General features: G+C 44.7%; 1 protein-coding gene across 2 annotated transcripts in view; it reads right to left on the reverse strand.

The window, feature by feature from the left end:
- Positions 1–18,302, reverse strand: part of dennd4c (DENN/MADD domain containing 4C) — a 63,251-nt gene that overhangs the window by 2,874 nt on the left and 42,075 nt on the right. Inside the window, exons 13-33 of one of the 2 annotated variants that reach the window (XM_080792791.1) lie at positions 17,731–17,876; positions 17,490–17,531; positions 16,657–16,787; positions 15,401–15,533; positions 14,875–15,081; positions 13,916–14,044; positions 13,273–13,420; positions 12,030–12,182; positions 11,677–11,796; positions 10,538–10,669; positions 8,961–10,093; positions 8,325–8,532; positions 7,956–8,053; positions 7,301–7,476; positions 6,481–6,651; positions 5,760–5,973; positions 5,253–5,363; positions 4,048–4,185; positions 3,510–3,627; positions 651–804; positions 99–163 (exon numbers count right to left, since the gene is read on the reverse strand). In XM_080792791.1, the coding sequence (XP_080648917.1) occupies positions 99–163; positions 651–804; positions 3,510–3,627; positions 4,048–4,185; positions 5,253–5,363; positions 5,760–5,973; positions 6,481–6,651; positions 7,301–7,476; positions 7,956–8,053; positions 8,325–8,532; positions 8,961–10,093; positions 10,538–10,669; positions 11,677–11,796; positions 12,030–12,182; positions 13,273–13,420; positions 13,916–14,044; positions 14,875–15,081; positions 15,401–15,533; positions 16,657–16,787; positions 17,490–17,531; positions 17,731–17,876 (3,927 nt within the window). The remainder of the gene's footprint in view (positions 1–98; positions 164–650; positions 805–3,509; positions 3,628–4,047; positions 4,186–5,252; positions 5,364–5,759; positions 5,974–6,480; positions 6,652–7,300; positions 7,477–7,955; positions 8,054–8,324; positions 8,533–8,960; positions 10,094–10,537; positions 10,670–11,676; positions 11,797–12,029; positions 12,183–13,272; positions 13,421–13,915; positions 14,045–14,874; positions 15,082–15,400; positions 15,534–16,656; positions 16,788–17,489; positions 17,532–17,730; positions 17,877–18,302) is intronic. The other variant, XM_080792792.1, reaches the window with a different exon arrangement.

Consider the following 18,302-nt stretch of genomic DNA (forward strand, 5'->3'; position numbering starts at 1 on the left):
TGACACATTATTGCTTATAGCCGCTTTAATCAGGTCACGGTTTATATATTTAAGCACTGCTTAGATGTTTTTACTGAAGTGCTGTACGCGTCACTTACCCACGTCAATGTTCTCTCTTCCCAAAGCCACCAGTGCGAGGAACAGGATCTCTCTATAGATGCTCCTAAGGGAGAAAGATTTTATTTTATTTTGTCAAATAATGTCGCGGTCGCCACAGCACACATCATCTGAAGCAGATGGAAACGGATGATCCGCGGTGGCGACCCCCGATAGGAATTAGCCGAAAGAAGAATAAGAAGGTTGGTTATCGATGACTGGGAGGAGAGCCTACATGAACAGTACTGGAAAGAATGAAGTGAAAAGAAAATGTGGCGCAAATCTTTGAATATATATTCTTTCAGAACGAACATTTTTAACTCAAATCTTTGCTTCTGGGGGGGGGGGGGGTCACTTGCACAACATATTTTCAGATGGGGGTCGGCGACTAATTACATATAACTTTTGGGGGGGTCCTTGACATGAAAATGTTTGAGAACGACTGACATAGAAACATAGGGTATTTCAGAAAAGATTTAGAAGACATTTGTAGAATCGAGCTCAGGTCTAAATGGGTTTTTAATTCAAAGGAACTCCGGGTGAACGAGGCTGACCTCTGCCGTTTGCCGTCTGGCCGTCGCTTGACCTCTCGGAGGAGCAGGTTGATGGGTCCGTACACGTCGTTGGTCTGGATGCTGCGGACGATGGTGTTGAGGAGGGTGCGTGTCTCCTGGTGGTCCGTGGGAGCCAGCGTGCCCTTCTTCTCCCCTGATTTTACAACACATTAAATAGTTAAGTGTCACATTAACTCATTTTGGGGCGGGAACCACTTTTGGTGTTTTAAAGCATTATGTATATACTTTAGCTATTGAAAAATAGCAGATCTACACACTCAACTTGTAGGTCTGCTATTCTTTTTGAAATCGTGAAAATGTGCCTCAAATCTTTGAATATATATTATTACAGAGTGAACATTTTAACTCAAATCGTTGCTTCTCATGGGGAAGTCCCTGGAACAACATATTACCAGATGGGGGGGGCGGGGGGGGGGGGGGGCAAAGGCATATTACATAGGGTCCTTGACATGAAATATTGAGCACCACTGATACAGAAACATAAGGTTTTTCAGAAAACTGTCAGGATTTCGATGACATTTCTTTTAAATTTTGACGTCAGGCCTAAATGGGTTAAATGTTAATTGATTAACTTAACGGATGATTTTACGGCAAAGCTTCAGATGTTACCATAAAAGTCCAGTGTTTGGGTGAGTCACAGTAAATCAGTGTGTATTTTACAGTTAAGTGTTCCCATGACTTTGTATTTCTTAAAGATGGAGTGCCACAATTTTTTTTTTTCCAGTTTTCAGGGCTCGAAATTAACTTTTTTACTTGGTAGCACTGGTGCTCCCAAATTCAGAATGAAGGAGCACCAGAAAAAAATTAGGAGCACCCACCAAAATTTTACGAGCACCAATATGTAATCGATTTTTTACATTCATTATTATTACACTTGTAGCCTACAGCAGTGGTTCCCAACATTTTTCATGTCAAGCACCCTCAAATTGACACTCATTAGCCCACGGACCCCCATTTGAAAATATATGCCAGGGACCCCCATATGAGAAGATTTTTACGGCTCTAGCAGTGATTTTCAGTTATTTACATTTCAAGGACCCCCAGTTTGACCTGAATTAGGCTACCGTTCCCCATTTCTATCTCTGGGACCCATAAAATCAAAGTTAATTTAACTGAGTGTACAAATGTACAGTGAAATTGGTTTACCCATAGTATGTAGTACACTCTCAGAGTTTCAGACCCATAAGGGTCCATTTGGTTCCTAACTATCATTTAACCGAGGACCCCTAGGGATCCCCGGACCCCACTTTGGGAACCACTGGCCTACAAGCCAGTTGGTATGAGATGCTATTTTTGTGGCAATAAACCAGTTGAAAATATAATTAAATTCTAAATACTGTCTCTGCTATAATTTCTGAATTTGTAAATGGCTACAAAACCCTTTGTTTTATGTAGGCCTGCTTTTTGATTGAAGTAAAAAAAAAAAATATATATATATATATATATATATATATATATATATATATATATATATAGGCCTACTGTATATATTTATGAGAAGTTATTTTCATAACGTCATCATAAATGTGTGTGTGTGACTCCACACATTCCATTCAATTGAGCCCTTTTGTTGTCTCTCACAGCTGAGGACCTCAGGTCCAGCTGATGTTGATCACCCAATCAGTCCACGGACTGACGGGAGGTTAGAGGAAGTAGAAGAAGCCAAGGAGATATTTCTTTAAACAATCATAACTCTGGACAGGAATGGACTAGGAACTTACTTTTTTTTTTTTACATGCTCAGATCTTTATGCTCTACAAGTTTAAATCATCTCGCGGGAGGGAACCGGCCCGCGACACTTTCGGTCGCGATCGTTTTGGTCGCACTACAGTAATTATATGCAGTAGCACTGGTGCGCCCAGTTATATTTTGAGATCGCACAGATTAAAATTCAGGCGCATTTGCGACCAAAATGGTCGCTATTTCGAGCCCTGAGTTTTTCATGTGTCTATGAGGTGACAGTACTTCATTAGACACCCTGGAGTAATTTTTATGTGAAATGTGTATTAACTTTGTATTTAGGGTTTCTTCCTGGAGGCTGAACCCTTGACAGTCAAACGGGCCAATGAAATAAACAGTAATATAGTGACACAACACTATCAGCCCCTCCCCTAACTCCTCCCCCTTTATCATACAACTACAGCTGTGGGTGCGGCTTCAGTTCAGGTGGATCACCACCCATCAGGCAAACCAGGCATACATAATGAACTGGTGGGTGTGTCCACATAAAAGCATGATTTTAACAAATACTGTACACTTTTTGGAAAAAGTTCTTCCCCCTTATATTGTAATAATACGTGATGATCATGCTTTATGATCATCTTTAAGCCACACTGCTGTGGCAAAATCCCTGCTGGTAAAATAGAAACAAGAAGTCAAGTAGGAGGGAAGTGTTCCAAAAGCACATAAAAAACCCATATTGATATATCAGCTTTGCCTAAATGCATGTGACTGAAAAAAAACTGAAATTATATTTTCACAAGAAACATTTTTAATGACTGAAACATACTTTACAACTAGCTCTGGTCCATAGCTCTAATGCCGTTGCAGAGAGCTATGGGACTTTCAATGAATTGCCCTGGCATGAAATGCTCACAGCCTCTCGACTTCTGCTAAAATAAAAATAACGTTTTCGCTACTAACCAATACAAAGACGGTTTTGGTCATTAGAAAGACTACTTTCCCCGGTGGACGCACTCTGAGCCCCCCACCACACATTTTTTGGCCAGAAAAAGTTATTTGTTTTCACCGGAAGGAAAAGTCTTGACTATGGGATCTTCTCTTGGCAATATCGTATTTTTCTTAGGAGCCAGAATGAGGAGAAGGGGGGTTACTTACACAAGGTTCTCCAGAGCTGGTAGAGGGGATCTCCAGGATCCTGATTCAAGTTGATGTTGTCCCACAAGAGCTGGATGTACACCTGCTTGCTGTCCTGGGACAAGGAAGTCACTGGTATCTACAAAAGATACACACAAAGTTTTTCAAACTCTGAATCCTGATTGAATCGACAGATTTTAAATCTCTTACTCTAATAATACACAGAAAAATAACATATGCAGTATGTATGTACCAATTCAGAGCACTGGGAGTCAAATACATTACTTAAAATGTGGCGCAAATTCTGAATTCTTTGTTTTGATTAGGTGTGGAGTGGTGTTCGTTTGAACCACGGCTAGAAGGCTGTTTCAACCAATCAAATTGCTTCCTCGAAAATTACACTATTCATTCCCAGAATAAACCTGGCAATGAGCCACGTGGCTGAAACAATGCACACCTCTAGGTGTGCATTGCTTACTTTCAGCTGTGACTGAAAGTAAAGACTAAAAACTACAATCTAAAATCAAAATTTGCTGCCAAAAACAACACCGTCTCTAACCTGTACTCCGTTGTTGCAGTGCTCAGAGGTGAGGATGAGTCCAGGAAGGTGACTAGGCAGGTCCAGGCGGCGGAAATACCACACCAGGTTCCAGAAGATGATGGGGTGCTGGCTCAGGAACTTGTGAGTGTAGATCACCTGGCACCACATATTACAGTGTTTAACTCACAATGCCACGTTCTACATCAGAGGTGGGCAACATTGACGATGGAGAGGGCCACTATATTTCCACACTCACTCCCTAGGGCCATATATTACTGTCGTAGCAAAGATTGCCGATCTACAAGCTCAAAACACGTAGATCTGCTATTTCTGAGAGGTACTGTGGAGCCAGGGCTTTTTGACATACGTAGGTGGTTGCACACCGGCCGCGTTTCATGGAGAAACGCCGCTTAAAAATCAGAATTTGCGCTCGGTGTGTGGGGACCTTTACTCCTTCTACTCTGTTCATATGGTGTGTGGGGACCTTTACTCCTTCTACTCTGTTCATATGGTGTGTGGGGACCTTTACTCCTTCTACTCTGTTCATATGGTGTGTGGGGACCTTTACTCCTTCTACTCTGTTCATATGGTGTGTGGGGACCTTTACTCCTTCTACTCTGTTCAAATGGTGTGTGGGGACCTTTACTCCTTCTACTCTGTTCATATGGTGTGTGGGGACCTTTACTCCTTCTACTCTGTTCATATGGTGTGTGGGGACCTTTACTCCTTCTACTCTGTTCATATGGTGTGTGGGACCTTTACTCCTTCTACTCTGTTCATATGGTGTGTGGGGACCTTTACTCCTTCTACTCTGTTCATATGGTGGCTGCCTCTTGTCTCCATACTATGTTATACATGTCTGTCTCCACTGCTTCATGTCTTTCCACCTTATCAACTGTTAAGACAAATCATAAAAAATAGATGACACCAGTCTTTGCTAACTTGGCATCAGGAAATTGCATGAACTATATACTGTACATTGCTGTAATTTGTGTCTCTTTCTCCTCCTCTCCATTATAGCCAAAATCTCACACCAAAATTCAGGCCCTGCGTGACTCGTTGTGAGCTGTTAGTTTCAGTGAAGAGATTAGGTGTACACTGGGGGGAAAAGGAGCTGGTATAGGAGTATAATTATGGTTTCATAACTAGCGGTTAAGAACTAGCGGTGAAAGTAATGTGTAATGTAATGTGTGTATAGGTATTGGCCTGTGTGGGTGAGTTACCTGATCTCCCTCGTTTTCCAGCAGGGTCTCCAGCTCTTTGCGCAGCACCAAGGGACTGAGATAGGGCACGGATACAGGCTTGGGGTTCGGCCTCTTTGCTGTCTCACCGTCCTGTCACAGGAACACAAACACATAATCGAGCCAACGATTAATCTACTGTATGCAATGAATTTATCCAAACAGTGTATGTACTCGTATTAAACTTAATCATCACGCGAAAATATGCATCTGAAAACATTATAGGTTATAAATAAGACACAAGCTTTGCTTGCCCGTCTCTCTGGGACATGTAAACAAACAAACTCAACGCCACACACGCGTAGCGGAGCTACGTCCCATACCACGAAGGAATGAGACGTTCTGAAAAAACACAGCTTTTCATTTCAGAGTCAAAATAAAATGCTCCAAATAGCCATTGCACAGGGTTTCTTTAAAAGTTCTGGTGCGTCATTTAAAAAAGCAATGAAGTAAAAACCAATGGGGGGAGGGGGGGGGGGGGGCACTCACCGCCACCTCGTGCAGGCTGGAAGGTAGGCTGGTGGTGGAGATGCCATGTCCTGGTCTCTGCGACGACGACGAAGACGACGAGTCCAGGCACCGCAGGGGCCCGCCCACGCTGTTGCTGCGCGTTAGTGACGCGCCACCACTCCGTTGGTGCTTCCCCGCGGCCTGGTGCTCCACCAGACCCAGGGGGTCCGACTGCGCCGGCTCTGGAACAAGACTGGGGCGAGCGCAAACACACACACACACACACACACACGCACACAATGGTGTTAGCGAGAACAAGGTGCTGGCACAAACAGATATTGGGAATTAACAACAGTGACAACGCACCATGTTGTTTTTGGCAGCAAAAAAGTTTAGTCTGTCAGTCTTTTGGAATGAAACTTGTTTTTTGTCGACAAAAATGCATTTTTGCAGGCCTTGGTGTTGTAATGGTAGATTTTACCCGTGGTTGCATGCTCTACATGATCTACAAGTTCACGACGCATCATAACGTGATGCGTTGTGCGCTTGTAGATTGGCTAACCAAGCATAAAATGACCTTCTCCTAACATTTTTGTCTAGTTTTTATCTATTAACGAAATTGACAGTATATATAGTGATAGTTTTAGTCATCATGGCCTAGTTTTTATTTCGTTTTCGTCAGTGAAAAAAAGGTAGTCGACGGACTTTCGTTTGAGTTTTAGTCGACAAAATCAACGCCGATGTGGAGTATACTGTACACCTTTTGTGCGTGGCCGAGTGGTTATCCGGGGTCTCCCTGGGTTCCTCCTCGGTGGACTCTGGGAAGGCGAGGAGGTCTGAGGCCTTGGCGTCTGGCGTGGAGCTGCAGGCTGTGGGCGGGGCACTGGTGCTGTGGATGCTGTCTCCTGAGACACTGGGCTTCATGTAGAGCCTGGAGAGGAAAGACCATGAAGTCTGTACCGACTGGCAGCCATCAGCACCACTTCCCTTTAGCTTAACCCATTTAGACATGTCAAGGACCCCGCAAATATATGTAATTGGCCGCCGACCCTGGATCAAGTTGTTTTGGAGTTCATATTTTTGTAAAGTTTTGCATTGGTCTCCTACAGCAGCGGACACCAGGCATAGTGGACTATTGGCTCAGGAATGAGAAGAAAATAAAACTAAAACAAAAACAAATGCCCATTGAATTCAAAGCTTTATGGGGTGGGTGAGTAATTTATTTATTTTGGCGGGGGTGAAGTATTCCTTTTAACCCATTCTGGACGGGAACCCCTTTAGCTATTGAAAAACAGCAGATCTACAAGCTCGTAGTGCTGCACTTGAAAAATGTGGTGCAAATCTTTGAATTCTTTCAGAGCAAAAACAACATATTTTCAGATGGGGGGTCAGGCGGCCAATTACAAATAATTTTTGGGGGTCCTTCACATGAAAATGTTTGAGAACCACTGACAAAGAAACAGGGTTTTTTAGATTTAGAAGACATGTTGTAGAATCGTCCTCAGGTCTAAATGGGTTAAGAGGGGTTAGAGTGACTCATCACTGTCCCATGCCGTATAGCCAAGAGGACGGGTTCCTACCCGGTGCTCGTGCGCAGGTCGTGGAACTCCATCTGCAGCAGGGGAAGGAACGCCGTGCGACAGAAAGGGCAGTTGGTGTTCAGGTTGGAGTCGTCGGCCGTCCAGCCTGCCATGATCTCCTCGTCATAGACCAGGGCCTCGCAGGAGCGGCACTGGGAGCAGCTGGACATCAACACCTGTGGTACGGAAAGGAAGAGAGTCCATGGTGGCCATTTTGGAAAAGAACATGGGGCCCCTTTCCCTACTTCCTTCACAGGTTGATACAGGTCAAACAGAGTCAGGGTGCTGCTATTGTGCGTGTTGGCCAACTGGAAACACTCTGCTACACCAGTGGGTCTCAAAGTGTCCTTGAGTTGGTTCCAAATGATGGCCCCCGTACGGGTGTGTAACATGGGGGTCCTTGAAATTAAAACAAAGTTTAAGAACCACTACACACTAAATGTCTTAATTAGTATCATCAGTAACACCTGTGAAGGAAGTAGGGAAGCGGCCTGGAAGTAGAGTTATTCTGTGGGCATATAGCCCATTAGTAGCCTATTATTACGCACATGACCACTGAACAGTAGTACAGATGCAATGACCACGTACAGCCTTTGACATTGATCAGCAAAGCAACTACAAATGCACAGTTTTTAGTGTGTATGCGTCGTCTCACCTCCAGAGCATAGTTCTGGTAGATGCTGGAAGAGGAGGCGTGGTGTGAGGATCCTTGCTCCGAGTCGGGACCCCTGCCTGCTCGCCCCGGAGTTAGATCTGGAGAGAGCAGAAACAAAATGCTCTCTTAACCCATTTTTGGCACAGACCTGGAGGCGTGATCAATGCTCTTTGGCCACTCAGAATGGCCAAATGGCATTGATCGCCTCCAGGTCTTTAGTTTACTCAAGTTAGGGAATAAGACCTGGTACTTAAGACATGCAAAATACAGCCCTTAGTTTCAAAATATAAGATGTAATATATATAGAGGCCACACGGGGGATAAACTCCACACAAACCATGCATGCGTGAAGGTTTGGGAGTATCTTACGTGTCTGGTGCGACGTCCCCCGGCCCGTGTCACTGCTGCCACTGCTGCTCCCCAGACTGGTGTTGCTGTGGTTCAGGCCGTTGGTCACCAGGCCTGGGATGGCTCCTCCTCTCTCACCGGGGCTGTGCCCCCCGCCGCTGTGCCCCGCCAACATGTGCTCCTCCAGATGGACCGGGAAGCCTCCGCCAGCACCCTGGGCTAGTTCATCCTACAGCAACACACACACACACACACACACACACACACACACACACACACACACACACAGATGGTTTGGAGATTATTTGAATGCCCCGTTTTAGTCTATATCCGTCATGGCTGCAGTGATTTTGAATAGTTTTCATTTCGTTTTAGTCACATTTGAGTCACCTAAAATGTTTTAGAGCATACGATTTTAGTCGACTAAATCTACAGTTAGTAGACTAAAATTTATTTTGTATTTGGAGTTGATGCCGTCGAAATGACAGATTTTACACTGCTATTTTCTACTTTTCGTCAGTGAAAAAAGGTAGTTGCCGAACATTTTCCGTCATAGTATTAGTGGCCGTAATCAACACTGCGTGGCTGTATCTTCATAATGTTACAGACCTCGCTAAGCGACAGTCTCGAGGAAATCCACTTTATGGAACAACGTACCTCGTCGTCCGAGTAGGAGTAAGCCGACGCCACTGCCCCCCACATTTTACTCGCAACATTCGCCGCCTGCTTCATGCCCGACTTAAAGACGTCCATTTTAGGACCCGAGAGCAGGGTGTCCATCTTCATGCCTGAGATGCTGTTGATGACCGAGCCCAGCGAGCCCCCCTGGGACGACTTGACCAGAGCCGTGAGCGTGGCGGACCGGGGACTCGCCGCGACGGCCGCCGACGAGTTTCTGCTCTTGGCGGCGAAGGTCTTGGACCGAGTGACCGCGTTGGGGCTGCGTTTGGGGGTGATGCCCGGCGAGCCAGACGGAGTCTTGATGGGAGGCACGGGCAGGCTGGACCTCCTCTCCAGCGTGGCGGGCGGAGCGTCGGTAGCGTCTCCCTGGCCCTGGTGGAGCTCCATGCTGGAGGACTTGGCGCCCAGCGGGCTGCGCAGGCTCATGTACATCTCGATCTCCTCGGCCAGGTTGCGCGACACCACGGCGGGGAGGGAGGAGCGTGGCGGCTCCTGGCTCGTCACAGAGGCCGACTCGTCGCTCTCCGACACCAGGAGGGAGAGCGGGTCGGCGCCCACTTCCACATCCTCCAGGGTCAGGGCCAGGGTCGGCCCGCGGACCCCAGACTCCGACTCCTCCTCCTCCTTCTCTCGCGTTACAGTAGTTTCCTCCTCCTCCCCTTTGGCCCTCGGCTCACGCCCCTTCTCGTCGTCCGGTGTGGGCGCAGCGTCCATTACAGGCCCCTCCTCCTCCGACAGCTTGCCCAGTATCAGCCCCCCGTGGTCGTCCTCGGGCTCCTCCTCCAGGTCTTTGAAAAGTGCTTTGGACACCGTGCTGTTCTGCTGGGCCGGGGGCGGGCTCGACGTCGCGGCGCCGCCGACACACAGGGCGGCCGCCAGGATGCGAGCGTCAGCGCCCATGCGGCTGGCCATGTGGTCCACGGTGCCCTTCTCCGACAGCATGCCCGCGCGGCTCTCGGCGCTGAAGCTGCAGCTGCGCTCGGCGAAGCCTTTCTGCCGCTGCTGCTGCTGCGTCTGGGGGGCTGCGTCGTCCGGCTCCAGCACCGCGCTCTCCTCCAGGAGGGACACGTCTTCGCTCTTTCCACGCTGCTTGAAAAGCTTCCCCATACCTGGGCACAGGTGGACAATACAGTCAGTGGAGCCATCAGGTCACTTTATAGACAAAGTATACTGTATGTGTAAACTGCAAAAAAAGTTATCAGAGTAAAAGCCATTAACTGGGCGTTGTGTGTTTATGACCAAACCAAGAGCAAATGTTTGATGCCATTTGACACCAGTCAGATACATCTCTATATGTGGCCAAATTTGACTGAGGGACTGCCATTGGATCTTTTTGCATTTTCGTTTTTTGATGTCGTATGAAAGCAGGGAATCATAGCTTCAAATTGACATATTGGTTGTTCAGTTTGACCCACTAGTTTTGGAGATATGGCCTATAGAGTAATGAAAACAGGCCTGAAAGGTTCACTCGCAATTCTTTTTCGCAATTTTGGCACTCCATCTTTAACAGATTTTTAGGGAAAACTCAAGATTATTATTATTATTTTTTTTACCAGTTTCCCTGCCAGCGTCGAAGCTCCCACCCGACAGCTTCACAATGCTGGGGACCTTTGAGAGGCCGTCCACAGGGCCGGAGGGCTCCGTTACTGCCCCAGCACCGCCCACAGAGCCAGCCACGCCATCTCCTGCATTACGAGAGGCCAACAAAACACATTGCGCTTCAGTTAAGGTGAATGAGTGTAAGCTGGACAGCTGTTGATTACGTCGACTAAAATCAAGACGAAAAATGTTCGGCGACTACCTTTTTCCACTGACGAAAACTAAATGGAAACTTAACTAAATGAAAACTAAACTATGATGACTAAAACTAAGACTAAATATATTGACCATTTCGTCAACAAATAAAAAATAGGCTAAAATGTTAGGAAGGGACTAGTGGACAAGAGATCCAGTATAAGTCATTTTATCTGCTATTTTCAGCAAAATCAGGACAACATCAAGGCGCGCCAAAATACATTTTAGTCGACTAAATCAACTGTATATTTAGTCAAAAAAAATCTTATGATATTTAGTGGACTAAAACTAGACACTAACACATTCCAGGTGACTAAAATGTGACTAAAACTAAATGTAAACTATTCAAGAGACTGACTAAAACTAAAATCTAATTTGCTGCCAAAAACAACACTGACAGGCAGAGAGAAAGGAACATCGGCACAACAAAACACAAAACAGAGGACCTCCGGAATCGACAATGAACTCATGTGAATACAGTGCTAGTCAGCGTTGATTTTCCACCTGGAATGTTTGTGTGTTCCGTCTAGTTTTGGTCAACTAAATATCAGAACATTTTAGTCGACTAAATGTACAGTTGACTTAGTCGACTAAAATGTATTTTGGCGGGCCTTGATGCCATCGTAATTGCCGCATGCAACCAAGTGTAAAATGACTTGTGTCTTTTACTTATACTGGATCTCTTGTCCACTAGTCCCTTCCTAACATTTTAGCCTAGTTTTTATTTGTTGACGAAATTGTCAATACAGTATATATAGTTTTAGTCATCATAGCTTAGTTTTCATTTAGTTTCCATCAGTGAAAAAGGGAAGTCGACAGAATAAGTAAAAAAAAAACACGGACGTGTCCGTGTTTTGATTGTAATGGAGGTGAATTCATGACACAGCGCCACGCTCACCATTGTGCTGCGTCTTGGCATTGTGAACTGTGGAGAGGACAGACCCAGCAGTGTGTGAAGACTCTGGCAGGTCCTGATGCAACTCATCTTTAGAGCCGTAGCCTTGGTCAGACTGCCCCCCTGTGGCGCGCACACACACACGTGTTGTATTCACACACTAGACTGAAATTCACTCATCATTACAGCCATTTGTTTTTATTCCTTTGCTTTAGCTCACACTTTTTGCTTCATAATACAAAATGACATAAACGGCATGTAAATGTCAAGCTTGGGGGCCACATGCTGGAACCTCAAATGCCAGTTGTGTTTTTTAACAGCTCGACCTGTTGAGGTAACAAGTAGCGTATGTGTACCTGTGCTGCGGTGGTTGTTGGTGGTGGTGGAGTCGGCAATAACCAGGCCGCGGACGAACAGTGTGTGCTCCCCGTTGACCTCCCCGGCGCTGTCGGCACTGCCGTGACTCAGGCGGTCGCCATCGCCAACCACTGACTCACCTGTTGATGCAGCTGCACAGAGACGGACAGACAGACAGACAAAGATGAAAAGAAAGCATCCAAACAAGAAGAGAAAGAAAATAAGGGTAATGGAAACTAGACAGAAATGTAGGAGCGAGACCCATTCTGAACGGGCAACCCCTTTTGGTGTTTTAAGCATTATGTGCATTATGCTTTAGCCATTGAAAAATAGCAGATCTACAAGCTCATAGCGTGGCACCGATTGTGAAAATGTGGCGCAAATTTTTGAATATATATTCTTTCAGAAGACTTTCTTTTTATTTTGACGTCAGGCCTAAATGGGTTAATAGGAGAGAGTAGCCATTTATGAGCTTAATTTTGTATAGTGTTTCAGTTCCAAATTTGTAGTTTATGGTTTCAGAAAATGCATTTTCTAAAAAACAAAGTTACTGAACAAACACTGTAGCAATGAGTACTATCACAATATAGAGCTTTTTAACACTTCTTTTATCTTATTCAAAAATAAATTCTTCATTATATGTGCATGCCTTCATTTTGTGTTTTTGCCGTTTTATTTCCCGATATCTTGTAACTTGTAAATGTGCTATATCATTATCATTAACTTAACTAAAATCACGTACACAACCCTTTAGACAAAAACAAAAAGCTAAACTATCAAAGGTCAAAGCCTAAAATCTGCATGGGTTGGCAGTCTAGCTTGCTACTTTCTTGAGAAGAAGACAAAGAGATCACTCGCAGCAATCTCAACTCCGACTACAAAACAAATCTATTGCCCGAGAGACTAACGTTGCCCCTTTCAAACATCCCAGTCGGGACCTAAACCATGACAGACCTGTAGTGATAATGGTGGACCTAAACCATGACAGACCTGTAGTGATAATGGTGGACTTAAACCATGACAGACCTGTAGTGATAATGGTGGACCTAAACCATGACAGACCTGTAGTGATAATGGTGGACCTAAACCATGACAGACCTGTAGTGATAATGGTGGACCTAAACCATGACAGACCTGTAGTGATAATGGTGGACCTAAACCATGACAGACCTGTAGTGATAATGGTGGACCTAAACCATGACAGACCTGTAGTGATAATGGTGGACCTAAACCATGACAGACCTGTAGTGATAATGGTGGGTCTTTTGCTGTGAGACGTGTGGTGCAGGGCCTGCTTGAACTGGGCCACCCCACGGAGCACGAGGCGAAGCTTGGTCCACATGAAGAGGCCACTGCGGTTACGGCTGGGCCATGGACTCTCCAGAACCGCCTTGATATGGGAAAGCAAATCGTAGAGGAGAAAAGAATGGAGTGAAATGACTTTTCATACATGCTACCAGCTCATTTTAATGACATTAATGACAAAGACAAATATCTAAAGCACCACATATCAAATACCGTATTGTGCCGAATATAAGACGACCCCCATTTTTCAAGAGTCATTTGTGGAAAAAGAACATTGAATGTCAAATAGTCTAGTCGCCGAATATAATACGATCTGTTTTTTTTATGATATTTCTATTAGAAAAAAATCTTATATTCAGCTCAATAGGGTATGTATGAAATGTGAGTATGCTCAGTCATATAAACATAAAACAATCATGTGCCAGAGTGATTGTGGTCAGCACACTCCCTGCTCACTGTGCTGAGCCTCACGCCTAGCGGGAGTCTGAAGTTTGTCGTGGCCAACTGCTATTCCATTGGCCCATTAGCAACATGGCTTCGTAAAATAGTAGTGTAATGTTAAATGTTTCTAATATGCTACCTTGTTGTAGTATCCATAGGTTATGGCATTGGGGAGCACACCGGCTTTCTTCATCTCCACCAGGACACGCACGGCCATGACAGGAAGCCCCCACACGCCGCACAGCTGCATGACTACTCTGTAACATACCTGACAACAAAAAACAGCACATTTTGATTTTAGTATTAGTCTTTTGAATAGTTTTAATTTAGTTTTAGTCACATTTTAGCCACCTGTAATGTTTTTGTCCGTCTACTTTTAGTCGACTAAATATAATCGTAACATTTTAGTCAACTAAATCTACAGTTGATTCAGCACATTTTTCAGCATGCAACCAAGTGTAAAATGACTTGTGTCTTTTACTTATACTGGATCTCTTGGCCCTTCCTAACATTTTAGTCTAGTTTTTATTTGTTGACCAAATTGTCAATATATTTAGTCGCATTTTTAGTCATCATAGCTTAGTTTTCATTTAGTTTTCGCCAGTGAAAAAAGGTATAGTTGACGAACATATTTCGTCATAGTATTAGTCGACGAAATCAACAGACAAGGCTTGAGAGCTAGATCCGATTTAAAGCTTTATTCTGGAACTTATTTTAATTAATAAAACATTCTGTATGTTAGAGTGCGCTAATACACTAACTAGCGAATCTGGAGTGTTTGGATGTATACTTTCCCCACTCTTCCATTGAGAAATTCAGACCCTGCTGTCGTGTAGAATAGGGGTTCTCAACGTTTTTGGTATATATAAGCCCCGAGCTGAATTAATTAAAACAGTTGCACTGTGTTTACAAAAGTCGATTTGCTCGTCCACATATGATGTAAATTCTCCTTTCATTGTCAATGGCATTTAATGTTTGTTTTGTCAATGGCAAATGTGACTGGTGTTGGGATGAAAAGCTGTATATAGGAAGGGGCTAGCGCGTCTAAAAAAACACACACACACACACACACACACACACACACACACAGCTGTGTACCTCGTCAAGCACTTCCACCTCGGTGTTCCTCATCTTGAGGAGGATGGTGTAGGCCTGCTGCATGGCGCGGCTCTTGGACTTGGACAGTCGCACGGCGGCCGGCAGACAGATGAACCACAGGCTGTAGCAGTGGCTGTGCAGGCAGCGCGCCCAGTGTGGCGGGTTGGAGTAGAAGCGTTTGGCCATCTTGCACGCCAGCTTTATCTCCTGGAATGGGACATCATTTACAGGTTACAACAAAGTCCCACTCTACATTTTCTGGAATGTACAAATTGCAATAAATGTGGAGGCGACATTTTTATGATGCACGCATATACTCTGGCCAAGTGGTACAGTCAATTATGACTAATAACTTAACACTTCCCCCCTATTCACGAGTTACACGAGTTAACACATTTTGTGCCCAAAACGTCCACAGAAAAAAAAATATGTATATTTTCGTCAGTGAAAGAAGGTAGTCGACGAACAGTTTTTGTCTTAGTATTGGTCGACGAAATCAACACTGGCGCTGTGCGTGCATGTGTACCTGCTTGGTCCTCTTTGCGAGCAGCGCAGGGCTGCTGGACAGACTGGACCCGGCTGCGCTGGTACTGAGCGCTGGTCTCAGCTCCCTGGGCCGCTCGAACAGCTCCTCCCGCAACCTGGGGAAGCCCTTATAGCTGGAAGAGAGTTGGAACACAAAAACCACTGTTTACGCTGCGCTGTGGTACACTCGCTGCGTACCAATCACAATTACCACTTAACATGCAGCCCGCCACAACCGTAGCAAACTGAAAAATTTATCGTCTAAGCCTACCAGAACGTAGCTACGTTATCCAGGGCAGGGTTTATATTCTTTAATCCATGTTTTGATCCGATCGTATCGTTAGCATAAAAGTCCAAGTGGGACAGTGGCCGCGGCCATTTTTAAGATGCGCGCACATCCACATGCATTGCATGGGCTGCGTTCAAATGCCTGTATCTCCGAATCGGCACAATCAATGTCGTTTCTGGTGAAAATAAGGTTTTTAAACGGCCGACAGCAGGCGCTGTGATACGGTCGGGTTTTTCCACCACAGACCGAGAGAACAACAACCGGTCAAGACACCGCACACAGCATTTTGTCATTGTAACATGCGACATGGCTCTTCAAAATAAGTGTTAAGCGCGAAAAAAACGTGGAAATGCGCGATCTTAATGCTGGCGGCAAGACGGTTAAACCTAATACACTTCGTTAACGGGGTCCCCCAGAGGGCTGTACTTGGGTCCCTTCTTTTTTTTCCTTTTACACCAAATCTCTTGCCTTTTTGCATTTCTGTCGAATAAAAATGTTCAAGCAATCGAACCAAAAATAGCTGTTGTGAGCTTGCAGATCTGGCATTTCGGGCCGAATGTTGACCAGAATAAGGACACAATCCCCAGAATACGGACAGCTAGGGTTCAAGTGAATAAACACTAATCATGGTTACAGGTGAGCCCGCTGCACTGTAGGAGGGTTGAAACTATCAATCACTTTCTTAGTACTTATTAATCAAACTATTTTCAAATTAATTTGACATTTTTTCAACGTTTTTCTTTTTTAATGCATCAACAAATCGATGAATCACGAAGATTTATTTGATACTTTGTCGAATAACATCGTCACTGGCAAAAAATAGCCGATGCAGAAGCTCGTAACACGTGTTTTCTTTTCCAATACAGGGACTGATTATTAATTAAGATAATTGAATAAAATCATTGATTCTTTCTTTATTATAATCAATGAGCTTGAATCACCGTTGCACTCCCAGGAGAGAGACTGACCTGTACCGGGCGGGGGCTTGGTGCCCCTCCTCCGTGGGGGGTTCAGGGGGCATGACGAACACTGTGTGCTCACTCCTCTGGGACTCGTCCAACTCCATCAGCCTCGTGTCCTCAGAAGACTCGCCTTCCACCTGCAAAGTGGTTCACATCATTGTGTCCATTAGGCTTCTGTCATTAGTTGATTAACTAAACCGTATAAACCCTGTAATATACTTTGTTGGCCAGGTTCCAACTCCTTTTTTCCTCCTCTACACCAAACCTCTTCGCCCGAAAATAGCTGATCTACAGACTCTTTGCTTGCAGAGCTGCTATTGTAAGCCAATTGTTCACAGCGTTGCGCCAAATGTTCACCTAATATGACAGGCCCACGATAGGGATGCTAGGGGTGCATGTGTTCAAGCCCGTTTCATTAGTTGATTAAGCCTACTGCATTAGTTGATTAAGCCTAATTCATTAGTTGATTAAGCCTAATTCATTAGTTGATTAAGCATATTAGTTGATCGCTGCGTTCTCAAATATTTTCATGTCAAGGACCTCCAAAAATATATGTAATTGGCCGCCGACCCCCATCTGAAAATATGTTGTTCCAGGGACCCCCCCAGAAGCAAAGATTTGAGTTAAAAACGTTGGCCGTGAAAGAATATATATTCAAAGATTTGCGCCACATTTTAGCGCTATTTTGAACTGCCCTTTGCAGCTCAACTAACTACCGTATTGAAGCTACACACACACACACACACACACACACACACACACACACACACACACTTCAAAAGGTGGAAAAAACCCCAAGGTGCTACAGTAGGAAAGTGGATTATGGACCGGGACAATACCTTGGTGCCCTTGTTGTCAGTGGCTTTATCGGAGGGGAAAAGCTGTGAGAAGAGGAAAGAGCGAAAAGGAACAAGAATGAATCAGAGGAAATTGGTGCTTCCTTCATCTCCCAGTGGAGGAATGTTCACCCTGCCAATAGAATAACACCAAACAAAAGCTCTTTCATTAGAAAAGGAAAGAAATTAAAATAAAGATCAAGCTTAAGGGACAGTATCTGATCCTGGTGCGGTTTGCAATCACCTTCTCAATACAATCGTCAAAGAAGGCCAGGCCGGTGTCCTTATCGCTGACGAACGTGCACTCCTCGATGAAGCGGATGAAGAACTGGGTCTTGGTGAGAACTTGGTAGAACTTCTGGTGGGCGCGGTCGCGACTCTTTAGAAACCCTGGGGGAGGAGGAGAGGACTATGTGTCAATGTACTGTATCCTGGCGAAGGGACGGAACTCACTGTATGGAGTAGGGCATTCAATTCTACCCATTTTTACTAGTTCACTAGTCGACTAGTTGTTTAACTACCCATAATGTAAAAACAAAAACTTTTTCTTTTGGGAAATAAATATTTGTACATTTTAAAACTGTGTACATTGGTGACTATACCTAATCATAATCTACCTGATCTTGAGCCCTACATTTACTAGTCGACTAGTTGAATCGTCGACAGGTACAGTTAGTCCAATCACAAACCCAGAACCAAACCAGTGTTTATTTCGTCGACTAAAACCAAGACAAAATGTGTTCGTTCGTCGGCTACCTTTTACTACTGACGAAAACTAAATGGAAAGTAAATAAAAACTAAAAGACTGAAATATAC

The sequence above is a fragment of the Protomyctophum bolini genome (genome assembly GCF_963924005.1).
Source record: "Protomyctophum bolini genome assembly, chromosome: 20".
In the NCBI taxonomy this organism is placed as follows: domain Eukaryota; kingdom Metazoa; phylum Chordata; class Actinopteri; order Myctophiformes; family Myctophidae; genus Protomyctophum; species Protomyctophum bolini.